Raw genomic sequence first — 14,898 nt, forward strand, 5'->3', positions numbered from 1 at the left:
ACTCAAAAGCTTTGAAGTGTTGTATGACCGAGTAATTAGTGATTCTCAATACAAGTTGATAATCTTCGGCTGTTCATAGTGGAGAGACAAATGCAAGTTCTTTCCCATTCTTTGAGACAGGAAGGTTTTTAATCATCTCTAATTTTCTTGTCTTCAATGCAGAGGACTAGGTTTCTTGTCTCTTATCTCAGTCGTACTATTTTTAGTCATCTCTATCTGGAGGACTTTTGGAATTATTATTTTTAATGCCTTTAAGAATTTTTCTCAACTTTCTCATGAGCCCATGCATAGTGTCTAATGTACAAGATTTTGTTAGAATGTCAATCTGGTGGGATAATCTTGGAAGAGCCTGCTAGATGAATTAAAATAATAATGATAGTACATGGTTGATTAAAGGCACAATGTTGGAGTTCATTTGGTTGTAGCAATCTACATGGATACAGTGGCAAAGAGCAAGTAATTTGCTAAATAAACCTTGCATCCTGTTTTGAAGATTGACCTGGAAAGATTCATAATGGTCTAGGATCTTGAATAGCTTTCATCTCGTGGTGATCTTTCCTCATTTTTCTCAGAGGAGGGCAGAAGGGTTTTTGTATGATAGCATGTTTGCATAGTTATACTGCTGCCTTATGAATGTTACATATTTTGGACTGTTAAAATATTATGCTTTGTTCCTGCAGAAACCCATCAGGAAAGGCATTATAGGTCCAACTCTAATGGTGGAAGAGCTCGGACGCAGGAAGGTCCATAATGGGGTATCACCTGGAATGATGACTGCAGTCGACTCTTACTTTTGTACTTTCATCATTATTGCTCTTATTTCTCATCTGACGAAGCCACAGTTTCATTTCTAATTGCACAATTTATTTGTTCCCTAGGATCTCTACGTTTTAAGATTTTGTAATCGACTGGACGAGACAAAGAAAGGAGAAGTAAGCATTCACTTATTACCGTTGATTATTGCCTACACCAGTGTACACTTACTCTTGTGAGCAATTCTGGTCTTGTTTTTTAGAAAGTTTAAAATCTGTGCTTCATTATGAGGACAAAGTTTTCCTTTTTTTGTTATTTGCTGCTAAAAGTTTACAGGTCTATTGCCTGAGCCTAACATTACCTAGAACTTTGAATATATTGCATTTTATGGTAAAAGGGAACTGGAAGAAGTTTGAAATTGAAGTTTGTACGTGTGGCCCTTTAACTGGGTTTGGTTAAACCAGCATATTCATGCACAATGTGTCTGAATCTTGTCTCAAGTCCATGCCACAAAAACATGTCCTTGGTTATATCCATATCTATTTGCACCTGTGGTTGGGGGTGTGTCATAGAAAAAGAACTTCGTTAGACTGTCTATAATATTCATTTATCTAGACTTGTTTGGAAAAGTTTAGTTTATGATAGAACCTTGTTTTAACTTCACTTTTATTGGCAAAGATTGCTTGCGCTACTGCTGGAGAAGCAAGCAAATGGATGGAAGCATTTGAACAGGCCAAGCAACAGGTAGCACTGTTACTTGCTAACACTTTATGCTTCTTGATGATGTCCCAGCTACTTCCAGTATATGCATTGATCACTTTATGCTTTTTGTAAATCAAATGCTTGCGTACATGGTGAGGACAATAAGACCTGACAGACAAACAATTGATCCCATTTAGCTTCATGGGTTTGCCATGTCATTTGAAGTGCCCATGGCCTTTCCTGGTGAAGGCCCTACTCCTGTTCAATACTTGGCAGTCGACCTCTCTATCCAATGAGAAAAAGTAAATATTCTTTTTATCTTATGAAAACAGCTAGAGATTTATTATTTGATGCTCTTTTTAACATTGGTCCTGTCTGATAAGTTCTTTTCTTCGAAGATCACAACATCATAAGGTTATTTGAAGAACAATGCTTTCATAAACCATATTCTTGTTCTTGACTTATCTATGGTATCTCAAAAGTTTGTTTCTCATCATTGCACAGTTAAAATTTCGTTTTGTGAACAGTTGGATTATGAGCTTGCACAACGAAGTGGCAGGCACGGATTATCGACTGAGGCTGAGTATGCTTGTGATTTTCCTTGAAATGCTTAGGCTTTGCAAGATTTATTACTTGAAATGCTTATTTGTTTTTTCTATTTCAATCTAATCTATGCCTTGTGCATTTCTGTGTGAATGGTAAAGGCTTAATCTTGAAGGACACCGGCCCCGTGTGAGGCGGTATGCGCATGGTCTGAAAAAGCTTATAAGAATTGGTAAAGGTATGTGCTTCACCGTCTTGGCTACTGCTTAATTTAGTTTCTGTAAAAATGAAAAAAAGAGAAGCAATAGAGAAGAAAGAGGAAAGAGAGAGAAGAAAAGAAAAGAAAAGAAAAGAAAAGAAAAGAAAAGAAAAGAAAAGAAAGAAAAGAAAAGAAGAAGATTTAGAAGTGCTTCAGTGTGCAACACATTTTCCTAGGTCAGAGATTGACCTCTGTTTTTATTAAATAGGTCACTTAAGTGAAAAAGTTACACAATATCATAAATACTCCTCTAGACTAAACTACTTATATCTCCTAATATACAAAGCATATAGACCTGAAAAATTGAACACAATGTTCACATAAGAAGATGAATACTCTCCTAACCCAAGAGGAGAAACCCATGTATGTAAAATGATCAAACTACCCTTGACACTTATAACTTTAACAATTTCTAATTGACCTTGCACTTTGAATTGTTTTGGTATGTAAAGAAGTCACTGAAGGACCTCTTGCAAAAACAAAAGTTAAAAGAAGATAAGTTTTTGTTGAATTTCTAGAAAAGATAAATAATTGACTGACTTGTTCACAATTGAGTACAATGAGTCTCTATTTATAATAGAAGAAATAAGTAGAATCAAATTACAATTAAACTACCCATTTTCTAGTTACACCCAAAGTTAAACACTAAAAGATAAGTCCTAGAACAATTGAACAACTGAACATAAATAGAAGACTAACATAACTAAAACACCTTTAACTATGACTCTTCTGTGAGACCTCCTTCCTGTGAGACTCCTGTAAGACTCCACTATATTAATTCTGGTTCTGTGAGACTTCTTACTGTGAGAGTCATGTAAGACTCTTCTATATCTGCTAACAGTTTTTAGGACCTGAGCTCATCCCTGATCCTAATGCTAATGACTATAGGGAGATAACATCTTCCTTAGTATTGTATAGCTTGTTGATAGTGTCTTTACTTTTTCTCATTTCTGTTCTTCATAATCTTTAGTATGTTTCTAATAGACACTATCATAGGGTTATTATGGATCTCAAATGTAATAGTTTTCAAGATTGCAAGTCTTGTTCTCAATTGTAGGTCCGGAGAGACTTCTACGTCATGCTTCAAATATAGGAAACGGAGGGAGGTTGAGCGAATATTTTGAAGGCGATGCTACTGATGCAATTGAAGCACATGAATGGAAATGTGTGCGAGCCGTGAATGGTATTCCTTATTTTTCATATTATTGTTTTCAGTGAAAAGTTATATCTTTTGAAACTTGTGTTACTTTCTTTCTCCATGGTGATATTATTCAATTTTTTTTTTGTTTTTGAGTTATAATTGCACACATATATTACACCTTCTCCTCCTTTCTTCCATGTGGCCATTATGCAAAAGGCCCAATCCACATATTCAATATGTCTTTCTTATCTTTCTTTTTTCTTTTTCTTCTCTCTCTCTCTCTCTCTCTCTCTCTCTCTCTCTCTCTCTCTCTCTCTCTCTCAAGGCATCAAATTTTGGTATAAGAACAAAATCAAGCCTATACAAAATTGAGAAGCAAGAGAGAAGAAAGCATAAGGAAGGGATAAGAGAGTGGCAATTTCCAGCGCTTGTTGAGAGGTCAGAAATCAACCTCTCTTCTATTAAATACTCAATTAAGTGAAAATAAGTCAAAGGTACATAAATGTTCCTCTACATTAAAAACAATATGATTCCCTGATTACATTTCAAAATAAAACAAAAATCGAACCATGTAACTCTTATACAAAATTCAACTTACTACTACTCATGTAAAAAGACCAAAATACCTTTTTCATATAATTCAAAACTTTCCCACAAGTTGGAGTGTATATATTAAAAAAGACCAGCTACAAAAATTCCCAAACTCTCGCTTTCCCAAGGCCTTAGTAAAAACATCACTAAGCTAGTCTGCATATTTAATGTATGGAGTGACCATTAGATCTCTCATCATAGCTTCACCAATGAAATGACAATTGTGAAACATAGGACTATTTACTAGCTATAAATATGGCAACTTGGTGTTCACTATGCATCACCATAGTACCTTTGGTGGAGAAGCCTAACTCTTGCAAAACTGATCTCACCTATAGAAGTTCACTAGCTATATGAGTCATTACGCGGGTATTTGGCTTCTGCACTAGATTGGGCCATCACATTTTGTTTCTTTATCTTCCATCCGATCAAATTTCCTTCAACAAATACATAATAATGAGTGGTGGGTTCCTATCCAACTTGGACCTTGCATAATCAATATCTGAATATCCCCCCATCTGCCAATGACCATGAGGTTCACACAATAAGCCTTTGCTCGATGTTCCCTTTAAATATTTCAATATTCCATGTGTCGCCTTTAAATGAATCTTTCTAAGATGCTTAATGAATTAGTTGACTATACTCACAACAAACGAGATGTCAAGCCGAGTAACTGTAGTTGTAGCATAAATAGGTTTAGCCACTAACCTCTATATATGGATGGTTTTATCTTTGAGTTTTGCACTATCATCTTTATGAAGATTATGATTCATTTCTATGGGCATCTTAAAACTATATTCCTGTAGCATATTTGTAACATACTTCTTTTGTGTCAAAAAAATTCTTTTCTTTCTTCTCACTATCTCAATCCCAAAAAAATGCTTGAGGGATCCCAAGTCCTTGGTTTGACAATGTTTTGCAAGATATTCCTTTCCTTTTTCAATACCCCTGGCATCACTTCCTGTTAGTACTATGTCATCAACATACACAATTAACACAACTCCGAAGGGCCTCTTCAAAACAAACAATGGGTGGTCACAATGATTTCTAGAAAAAATCAAGGACATAACTACTTTGCTAAACTTATCAAACCACACCATGAGGTTGTGCTTGAGGCCGTAAATGACCTTGTTCGATCTGCACACTTTCCTAATTTTTCCCTGAGCAAGATACCCAGAAGGTTGCTCCATGCGACTTTTCCTCTATGTCCCCATATAAGAAGACATTTTATATCCAATTGAATTCAGGGCTAGCCTTTATTTACTAACATAGAAATCAAAATCCAAATAGACATCAACCTTGTTACAGGAAAAAGGTTTTAAAGACAACCACACCATAAGTTTGAGTGTAGCCCTTACCCACAAGCCTAACTCTATACCTCCCTGTGGACCCATAACTCTATACCATAGGGTCGAGGATGGAATTTCAATTTCCATCGTTCACAGGGTAACAGGGTGATCCATTTTCTCTAGGTGAATCACTTTCCCCCTCACTTTCTCCGCCCACTAATGCTTTAAGCGTCACTTTCCCTAAAGAATGCTCTTTCTTCCTTCACTGTCCCTGTGCACTAACATCCCCTAATAGTTACTTAAGTGAAAAATGTTGAAACATGCCAAATTGCCCCTCATGACTTAAAACTACATACATTTCTAAATACATATTAGAGTAATATGAAAATTGAAACTTATACTTCCAACATTGAAACTACCTTCTGCTACTCCTAGAGGCCCATCTGTAGGGTAAAATCACCAAACTACCTTTACATGAATGTTAACTATATAATTGAACAATATGGAATAAAGGGCAATACTTCTGTGATGTGAGAATGTTTTGTGACTCACGCAAAGGGAGAATGAAACTTACAAGACAACATTTGGACTATCCCGTTACCCTACTTCCAGCTTGTTTTGGGCAAGGCTCGAAGTGGAAAAACAACTTTCCTTCACCACTTGGTTTACCACACACAAGCTGCAAATATTCAGGGATATGTTCTTAATCTTGACCCTGCTGTTGTGAACCTTCCTTTTGGTACAATTATCAATATAAGGGACACTATTAAGTACAAGGATGTGATGAAGGAATACAATCTTGGTCCAAATGGGGGAATTCTTAAATCACTAAATCTACAAAGTTTGATCAGGTTGTATCGCTTATTGAAAAGTGGGCAGATCAACTGGACTATGTTCTTGTGGATACTCCTGGTCAAATTGAAATATTCACATGGTCAGCGTCTGGAGCAATAATAACTGAAGCATTTGCTTCTACTTTCCCTACTGTTGTTGCTTATGTCGTTGACACACCCCGCTCTGCAAGTCCAGTAACATTCTAGCTGTTTAAGTCTCAAAATTCTAACAATTTATGCTTTGATCACTTTGATCAATCTTTGATCTCAAAGGAGGAAGGAAAGAGGAAAAGAAAGGAGAAGAAAAGAGTCATGAGCAGAAACAAGGTCACAAAATAAGAAGGGAGAAGTTCAAATTCTGGATAGAACCTATGCACTCTTTTAATACATTTTATCAATTCATTGATGAAATTAGAAATTCCTTTAATGAGCTTAATCTTGGAAATAATAGAAAAGGAAGTGAACAAAGAAAAAACACTCTTTAATATGTGCTAGCACCTGACTATGGATGTGATTGTGAATAGTTCCACATAGATCTAGGATTAGAAAGATTTTGCACAAATTACCTGGGAAGATGTCTCTTGACTTTTGGTTTGTCATTTCTGGATAGACCTAGACCCAACTTTATCATGGTACTAGAGCAGGTGCTTGTAAGTGGACCTCTACCCAAAAATTGTCCATATGTAGGAGTTATAAAGAGGGGGCCTTCAAGTGAGTGGAAGTGTTAAGATAGTCATACATGAATCCAAGATTAAAAAAAATCCTATTTTTATTACTTGGGAAGAGGCCCCCTAACTCCAGCTAGAAATTTTGGGATGGACTTAAATGCAACGTTTGTGAAAATAACTTTGTTCTATGTATATGTCTCGATCCAAGTTTTGTTCAAAGGCACTAAAATGCCAAAAAGTTGTGTTTTGGGATGAGATTAGAGGTGGGTACACGTTTTAAAATGAAGAATGATGTTGCTGATTGGGCATGGCCTAATGGTAACATGGGAAGGTTTCCAAGGATGTCTTGGCTTCAAGTCTCACTGAGATAGAGGGTTTATTTTTTCTTAAAAGAAACAAAAGGATGTTCCATTTACATTTATGAGTTATTTATGGTCATTTTCGGGAATAAAGAGGTCAGGATGTCAAGGGGTAATTATTGTTTTTCCTATTATTGTCTAGGTAGAGGTTAAATATGCAATTAAATCTATGTTTTGAATGTGTTAAAGTTTGCAAAAGATTCTCATATTCAATAAAAAAATTGGTTTAGAAATAAGATAGCTCACAGGGTTGTGCTTATGGAGAAGGTTTTGCACGATCTACTCTGTTGTCTTCCCTTATGAAGAGGGAAAGTGAGCATAAATTTTGTAAATATCATTTGCTTCCTTGAAATGACATTGGTGTAGGGCATTCTAGTTGACAGCTCTAGCCCCACAGGTCCAGGCCACATCAGCCTTCCACGCTGATGTTTGAGGAAAAGTAATGTTATGGCCGTGTGTATTCCAGATATAGTTGAGGGCATTTACGTTATCTTTTCTCTTTATTTCATGAAAGATGGTAGTAGGTGATAAAAATAGACAGAATGGGGGACATGAAATGATTTTGCTGGTGGTAAAAAATTATGGAATTAATTTTATTCTTTTCAAGACAGGTGAAAAATCATCGTTCTGTGTTTATTAATTAAATGGCTTCCTTTTACTTGTTTGTGCAGGTATTAGAATATTGGAAGATGTTGCCAGCTTGAAGGTATCTAATCTTTTGCATTGCATTTGCAGTTATATTCGCTAGGAAGGAGTAGCAGCTTTATGTCCTTTACACTGTTTCTATATGACAATGTCTATTTTTTTATTCTAGTATCTTTGATATCAGTTTTCAAATATTTTCCAAGAAAGGTATTTCATTCTCGTTCTAATACTCTTTGTAGAGCGGTAAAGGTTTTCTTGTCAAGTCAGTGGGTGTGGTGGATGCAAGTGCAGATATGGTCTTTGAGGTGGTTCTCAGCCTTGACAAGCATCAAAGATATGAGTAAGTTAAACTGCTTTGCATTGCTCTGCTGCTCTAATTTTTAAGTTCTTAAAATTTATCGAAAAATGATCTTTGCAGGTGGGATATGATGACAGGTGATCTTGAATTGGTGGATTCAATCAATGGGCACTATGATGTTGTATATGGAACCTATGATCCAAAATACCTAACACGGTAAGTTAGTGATTGATTAATATCAGAAAGCTTAAGAGACTATTTCACGAAGCCCTTATAATATCAGGAACAAGATCTGTTGACCAATAATCTATAGTTATATCTGATAATCAGAATGTTCTTTCCCAAGGGCTGTTTGATTTGTGCTCTAGTATTAGTAGAATTGCGATGGAATTTCTTATCAAACTAATACCACAACTCAAGTTATGAAAGCAAAGGTTTGAAGTTTGACATTTAAGCAGGGAAAATCCACATATAAAAGTGTAAAAGAGTGAACTTTAGGGTTTTGGAGAAGGAGAGAGAGAGAGAAAGAGAGAGGTAGAGAAACGAGAAAGAAATCAGAGTTTTGGAATGACTTTGTGTGGGGTTCGAGCTTGACCCCCAGTGCTTTTATAGAGTTCTGAAAAACAAATTAAAAAAATGCCCTTATTCACTTGAAAACACTTAAACCCTTATATCTCCGTGCATGCTTAAAATAAACACAGAATATGATAGTGTAGCTGTTGGACTTTGCAGCAAGTGTAAAATGACTAAATTGTCCTTCAGTAGATTTTTTAACATTCCCCCAAGCTAGAGTGTATATATCCATAAGGTCCGGCTTGTTGTAGAATACACTGAATTCACATTTGTCCAGTCCTTTAGTAAATATGTTTCCAATCTGATCACCAGACCGCACTTAGGGGGTGACCTACCCAGTGCTTCATCATAGTATCTCGAAAAAGTGACAATCAACTTCAATGTGTTTCGTTCGTTCACGAAGCACTGGGTTTCCTACAATAAATATGGCTGCTTGATTATGTATACATAGTCGTTGGCCTCTCTTGTTGTAGTTTCAACTCTTTGACCGTAGATCTCACCTACATCAATTCGCTGAATGTATGAACCATGACTCTATACTCGACTTTTATCATTAGAATGAGCTACAATATTTTGCATCTTACTCTTCCAACTAATCAGATTACCTTCCAGAAGACGCAGTAGCCAATAGTGGATTTTGGGTTAAGCTTAGACCCGACATGGTCAACATTTGAGAATGCTTCTATCTTCATTTGATTATGAGGCTTAAAGAAAAGTCCCTTCTTAGGTGCCCCTTTAGATATCTCAAGATCCGTTGGGCAACTTCTAGGTGAACCTTGCGAAAACACTCTATGAAATAGCTAATAATGCTCACAACAAATGTTATGTTAGGACGAGTGACAGTAGCATATATGAGTTTTCCAACCAGCTGACGATACATTGTTTTGTCACGGAGTTCATCGCTCTGTTCATCATGAAGATCATGCCCAATCTCCATTGGAGTCTTCACAAGTTTAGCACCCAATAGTCCATACTAATGTAGCATGTCCATGACATATTTCCTCTGAGTCAATATCAGACATGCCTTGCTTCTAGCTACTTCTATGGCTAGAAACTATTTTACGGACTCTAGGTCTTTAGTCATGAAATTGCTAGATGGGTATTTTAGGGATATAGTAGTCTTGTAAATCACTACTAGATAGAATGATGTTGTCTACATATACAAATATTACCACAATACAAAACGACCTCCTCATAACAAACAGTGGATGATCACAATGGCTCCAAACAAATTCAATTGACGTAACCACTTGATTAAACTTCTCAAACCATGCTCGGGGACTTTGTTTGAGACCACATATGGTTTTCTTTAGTCGGCATACTTTGTCATTCTCCCCCTGAGCAATATACCTTGGAGGTTGTTCCATATAGACTTCTTCAACTAAGATGCCATGTAAAAAGACATTTTTAATATCAAGTTGATATAATGGCCATCCTTTTGTTAATTGCGATGGACATCAAGATCCGGATCGAAGACATGCGTGCAACCAGAGAAAAGGTCTCAAAGACATCAAGCTTTATGGTTTTGGAAAAGGGGAGAGAGAGAAAAAAGAAAAAGAAATGAGAGTTTTGGAATAAGGGGGTCAAGACCCCCAATGCTTTTATAGAGTTCCGAATAACAATTATAAAAATACCCCTAGTCACTTAAAAACACTTAAACCCTTAAATCTCCTTACATGCTTATTTAAATTACATGAAAATTGTACTAGAATTAAAACTAAACACATAGAATAAGAGAGTGTAGCTGCTGGACTTTGTAGGAAGTGTAAAATGATGAAATTGCCCTTCAATAGATTTTCTAACAGAAAGTTTGGGAAAATTCAGTGGTCGAAAAGGTCCCTTAAATTCATGTAGTCATTTTGGGAGGGACCAAACTTAATTTCAACTTAGTATCCAATCAAGGTGTTTGTTCTACTGGGCTGAGTGTTCCATAGTTAATGTTATCAATGTTGCAAGCTTGTCACCTATTTGTTTGGTCTGAGACATGAGGCAGAGCACTAGTGAGCATAATCTCACATAGGTCAAAATTGTGAAAAATCCTGGTTATTAATTGGGAAAAGGCCTTTTAACTTTGGTTAGTCATTTTAGATGAACATTGATCCAAATTTAACATAATGTTCTTTAATTATGCAAAAATGGACATAATTACTCATACTCTGTGTATTAACGTCAAGAGCTTGACTTTCTTTGTCTTATGGGAAATATATTAATTTATTATTGACCATTTTATTTCATTTCATTGTTTTGTGCTTCGGTTGTAATAGTATTTCCAGGTGGAACTCAAAGAGGGACTTTGTTTTCTCGCGGCAGTGGTTTCGTGGACAAGATGGAGCATATAGTGAGTGTCTTCCTTTATGCTTTCACCTGCACATGCTTAAAATTATTCTTTCCTGTTTTGCTTATCTACCCCCAAGTTTTGAAGTATAAGTTCTAAGAGATTTGTGCATACATTCTCATCAATGTGCCAATTACTGCAGCAATTTTACAGTTTCCAGCTGGTCACAAGAAACGCCCTCCAAGATCTGGCTATTTGCGTACAAAAATCAATCGTAAGAAACATTTACTAAAGAATTTATGTATCTAAATTGCTGAGATTGTTATTTGAACTGCATTGCAAACATTCAGTAAAATGTATTACCAGTTCACTGTAAATGAAAATTTTATCATATAAAACAGTTTTGATATTTTGCAGATCTCTCTCATATTTTGACTGTAATTATGCTTAATCTTGATATGGTAGTCTCTTCTGTGCCCTACTGAAAGAATTTTTTTTTTTTTAAAGATGAGATTTAAGCAGATTATTTAGAGATTGACACATGCCTTACAAATCTTTCTTCTGCTTATTTAACTGTATCTTTGGGCCACATATCAATCTGGCTGCTTTAACTTCAACTCTTATTATGCTAATCTCTTATTGTGATGTTTGCAGCTTCTACTTGGGAGATCAGAAGGCTGGACCCATCACCAAATTCAACTGTGAAAAAGTGCCTTGTCACCCAAATGTTAGAGATAAATTCTAGCGGATGGGGTCCATGGAAGGAGCGTAACTGTGTAAAGTTTGAGAAGACTATCCCTTATGCTTTGCTGTGCCAAGTTTCAGGTTATGTAACATGGCTTATCTCTCTGATTATGATACTTATGTAAAAGTACATGTTAAAAATAGTCCTAGTTTGGGTTGAGAGTAATCCACAACCTAGTATAGGAACTTGAGTTGGCCTTATCCACTCTAAGCTCAAACTTTTGAGTTGGATGTCTTTCTTCATGGTATTAGAGCAGCTTCATTGAGCATCTACTATTGGCTAAGTCTCCATAGAAAATTATCCATGTGTTAGGAGCCATAAAGAGGCCTTCAAGTGAGGGAGAGAACTAAGAATAATCCCACCTTGGTGATCCACAACCTTGTATAAGAAGGTTTGCGTATCTCTGCTCTAAGCTGTAGTTTTTTAGTTGAAATCTTCAATACCTTCTACATTGTTCTATGCACTTGTTGGAAAATAGTTCACCAAGATAGGGATCTTGTACAATTAGGAAATCTTTTTATTTGTATGATATTGGTGGAGCCTTAAGCATCTAAAAGCTGGAGCCGATTCCTGATTTGAGCACAAGTTTACTCTTCTGTCTTCAGCTATGTGTGATTCTTTGTGCACATAAGCATAGCTGCTATGTAGAGCCATATATATGAATAATCAGTTTTTGTTGGATTAATTATGATACCGAGAACAATAGAATATATGATCAATGTATCTTTATTGTGTGTCAAAGCTTTACAGCTTATAAAAAAAAAATTCTATCTCCTGAAATTTCTTATTAGCTTGGTCTCTATATTTGTTTAGGTCTGAGAGAGTACTTTGAGGCAAACCCTGCACTAACATCTGACTCGCCATCTGCAATTGTCCAATCAAACATTTCCACTGATTCTATTTCCAGTCTGAGTGACTTTGAAGATCCTGAAATAAAAGAAGAATTTTATGATGCCCTTGCAGCTGACCAGGCATTGGAGGATGAAGATAGTGATGATGAAGTAGACTTCTCCAAGGTAAACTCTTTACAAAACTTTTTTTTCCTGTATGTCCATCCATGCATGTCACAAGTGATTCATCATCGAGGATTAAATGGACAATACAATTCATAACAATGAGTTTTCCTCTGGACAGAGTGGAAAGCTAAAGCTGAAAAGTGTTTCATGGGCCCTTGCAAGCTTGGTTCTTAAGCATCCAGGTTTCCTTACTCTCCTTAAGCATGTGTGGTTAGTTAGATTTCCTTTTCACTTAAAATTAGATTAATGCTTTTAATTTAAAGAAAAGATTGCATACAGACTTGGAGTTTCATTAATTCATGTGTCAGTAAAAGACTTGGAACAGTCTAGTTTTTTACTTGCTTGAATTTTGGGCTCCTTTCTGTTTTCTAGATCTTTTTTTTTTTTTTTTTTTTTTTTGAAATGATACTGATTTTTATTAAGACAAAAGCTCAAAAAAACATATTACAAAGGAGGGAATCCTTCCCATACAATGAGAGATTGTTGGGAAGTTCTGAATTTAGCCAATTTATCAGCCAAAGAGTTGGCTGATCTAGGAATGAGATTCCAATTACAATGCAAAGAGATACAATGTCAGCAACACTATCAGTGATGGGCTAGTGGCGCCAAGGGGGGAGGTTGTCTTTGGAACACCAACTAATAACCGTCTTCGAGTCGCCTTCAATAATTAACTTGCCATGGAGACGATCTTTGAAGATTTGGGGCCGAACAACAGAGCACTAACTTCAGCAGTATTAGAATCGGCAATGCCCACCGGACCCGCATAAGAAATAATAGGGTCTCCATTGTGACCTCTGAATATACCACCTGCTCCTGCTGGACCAAGACATCCAATAACACTACCATCAAAATTCAGCTTTATGCAATCACTGGGGGGAGGATCCCAGATAACCATTCTAGGAGCTCTGATAGGGCTAGACATGTGAGCAATCAAATTCCAATTTTCCCAAAGGGAAACCCCTGAAAGAGTGGCAAAATCCTCCTTTGTATGAAGCCAGCTCGAGATGAGGCCGACGGCATGAGAAGCCGTGTTGTCTGGGGTACTAGCTTTGGAGTTGAATCTTCGGTTGTTCCTCTCGAGCCAAATGCACCATGGAACATGCACAAGAGGCTGCAAGAATTAACTTGCCCAGCCGAGGAAGGAGAATCCCTCGAACCATCTCAAAGGAACCATTCTAGATCTTGTAACTGTCTTCCTTATTTAAATGCATAAAGTTTTACTCTTGAGATGAAATGCAACCTCTGTAGAAAATCTGCTGTTATTTCCCTGGCTATTAGATAGGAAATATTGTTTGCTCGAAATGAATGCTATATTATCAAAACATTTTATCTATATGTACAGTTCAGGTACAATGTTCTGACTATGTCATGATTTCTATGTACATAATAATGTCCGTCTAAGCAGCTGCTCCCACCAGTGAATTAGATACCAGGGTTTCTCCTGTCAGTATAGAGGTGAATCAGTTCAATGGTACTTTGCCTAAAGGGACAAATGACATCGACACAAATTGCTGGACTTCTCCTGGTGGACAAGCATTTAAGATTAGAGGGAAAACTTACTTGACAGATTACTCTAAGGTAAGATACACACAATTTCAGTCTTTTTTTTCTGTTTATATGCATCTCTATATAGATGTGTGTGTCTCTCTATCTACCGTTGAGATTTGTGGTAGCTGTCTTGGTCCATCCCAAAACGATTGACCAAGTTTGGGGGCTGCTTCCTATCTAATAAATTCAAGATCATTCAAACTCATAAAACATGTTGTATTATACCCACCTCCAATTCGTTTCACACCCTCAAACAACTAGTTTGGGATGTGCGCACACGGATGAGCCTTTGACATTCTGGAACCATGAAACAAGAAGGTTTCTACTTTCCAACATGATCCAAATAAATGCTTACATAGCCTTCAAATTTTGCCCAAATTACATATTACCCCTGCAATCAGTTAACTCTTCTTTTATATAGAAAGAAAACATAACCTCATAAGCCGTAAAATGATATTATGACTCTTCTACGATAAGAACCTATGAGTAACTCATGCCATGTAGGCCTGCACAATGTTTAATAATCTTTATCTTAAACTGTGGGCATTGTTCTAGTACATATTTATAGAACCTGGTTTCTGACTTTTTCAGAAAGCCTTGCCAAGTGGATTGGTTCAAATGCTTCCAAGTGACATGACCTGGCTGCGTCCAATCATCCAC

General features: G+C 36.5%; 1 protein-coding gene across 3 annotated transcripts in view; it reads left to right on the forward strand.

The window, feature by feature from the left end:
• Positions 1–14,898, forward strand: part of LOC137949333 (protein ENHANCED DISEASE RESISTANCE 2-like) — a 35,669-nt gene that overhangs the window by 6,351 nt on the left and 14,420 nt on the right. The window contains exons 2-16 of one of the 3 annotated variants that reach the window (XM_068795405.1): positions 681–755; positions 879–932; positions 1,432–1,497; positions 1,983–2,038; positions 2,160–2,236; positions 3,315–3,440; positions 7,810–7,844; positions 8,023–8,123; positions 8,202–8,297; positions 10,919–10,992; positions 11,132–11,203; positions 11,584–11,754; positions 12,488–12,690; positions 12,809–12,872; positions 14,096–14,268. In XM_068795405.1, the coding sequence (XP_068651506.1) occupies positions 681–755; positions 879–932; positions 1,432–1,497; positions 1,983–2,038; positions 2,160–2,236; positions 3,315–3,440; positions 7,810–7,844; positions 8,023–8,123; positions 8,202–8,297; positions 10,919–10,992; positions 11,132–11,203; positions 11,584–11,754; positions 12,488–12,690; positions 12,809–12,872; positions 14,096–14,268 (1,443 nt within the window). The remainder of the gene's footprint in view (positions 1–680; positions 756–878; positions 933–1,431; positions 1,498–1,982; positions 2,039–2,159; positions 2,237–3,314; positions 3,441–7,809; positions 7,845–8,022; positions 8,124–8,201; positions 8,298–10,918; positions 10,993–11,131; positions 11,204–11,583; positions 11,755–12,487; positions 12,691–12,808; positions 12,873–14,095; positions 14,269–14,898) is intronic. The other 2 variants (XM_068795407.1, XM_068795406.1) reach the window with 2 other exon arrangements.

This window comes from Aristolochia californica, unplaced genomic scaffold (genome assembly GCF_029961685.1).
Source record: "Aristolochia californica isolate CCGP_79_NKW_82.1479 unplaced genomic scaffold, dmAriCali1.0.hap1 SCAF_14, whole genome shotgun sequence".
Taxonomy (NCBI): Eukaryota; Viridiplantae; Streptophyta; class Magnoliopsida; order Piperales; family Aristolochiaceae; genus Aristolochia; species Aristolochia californica.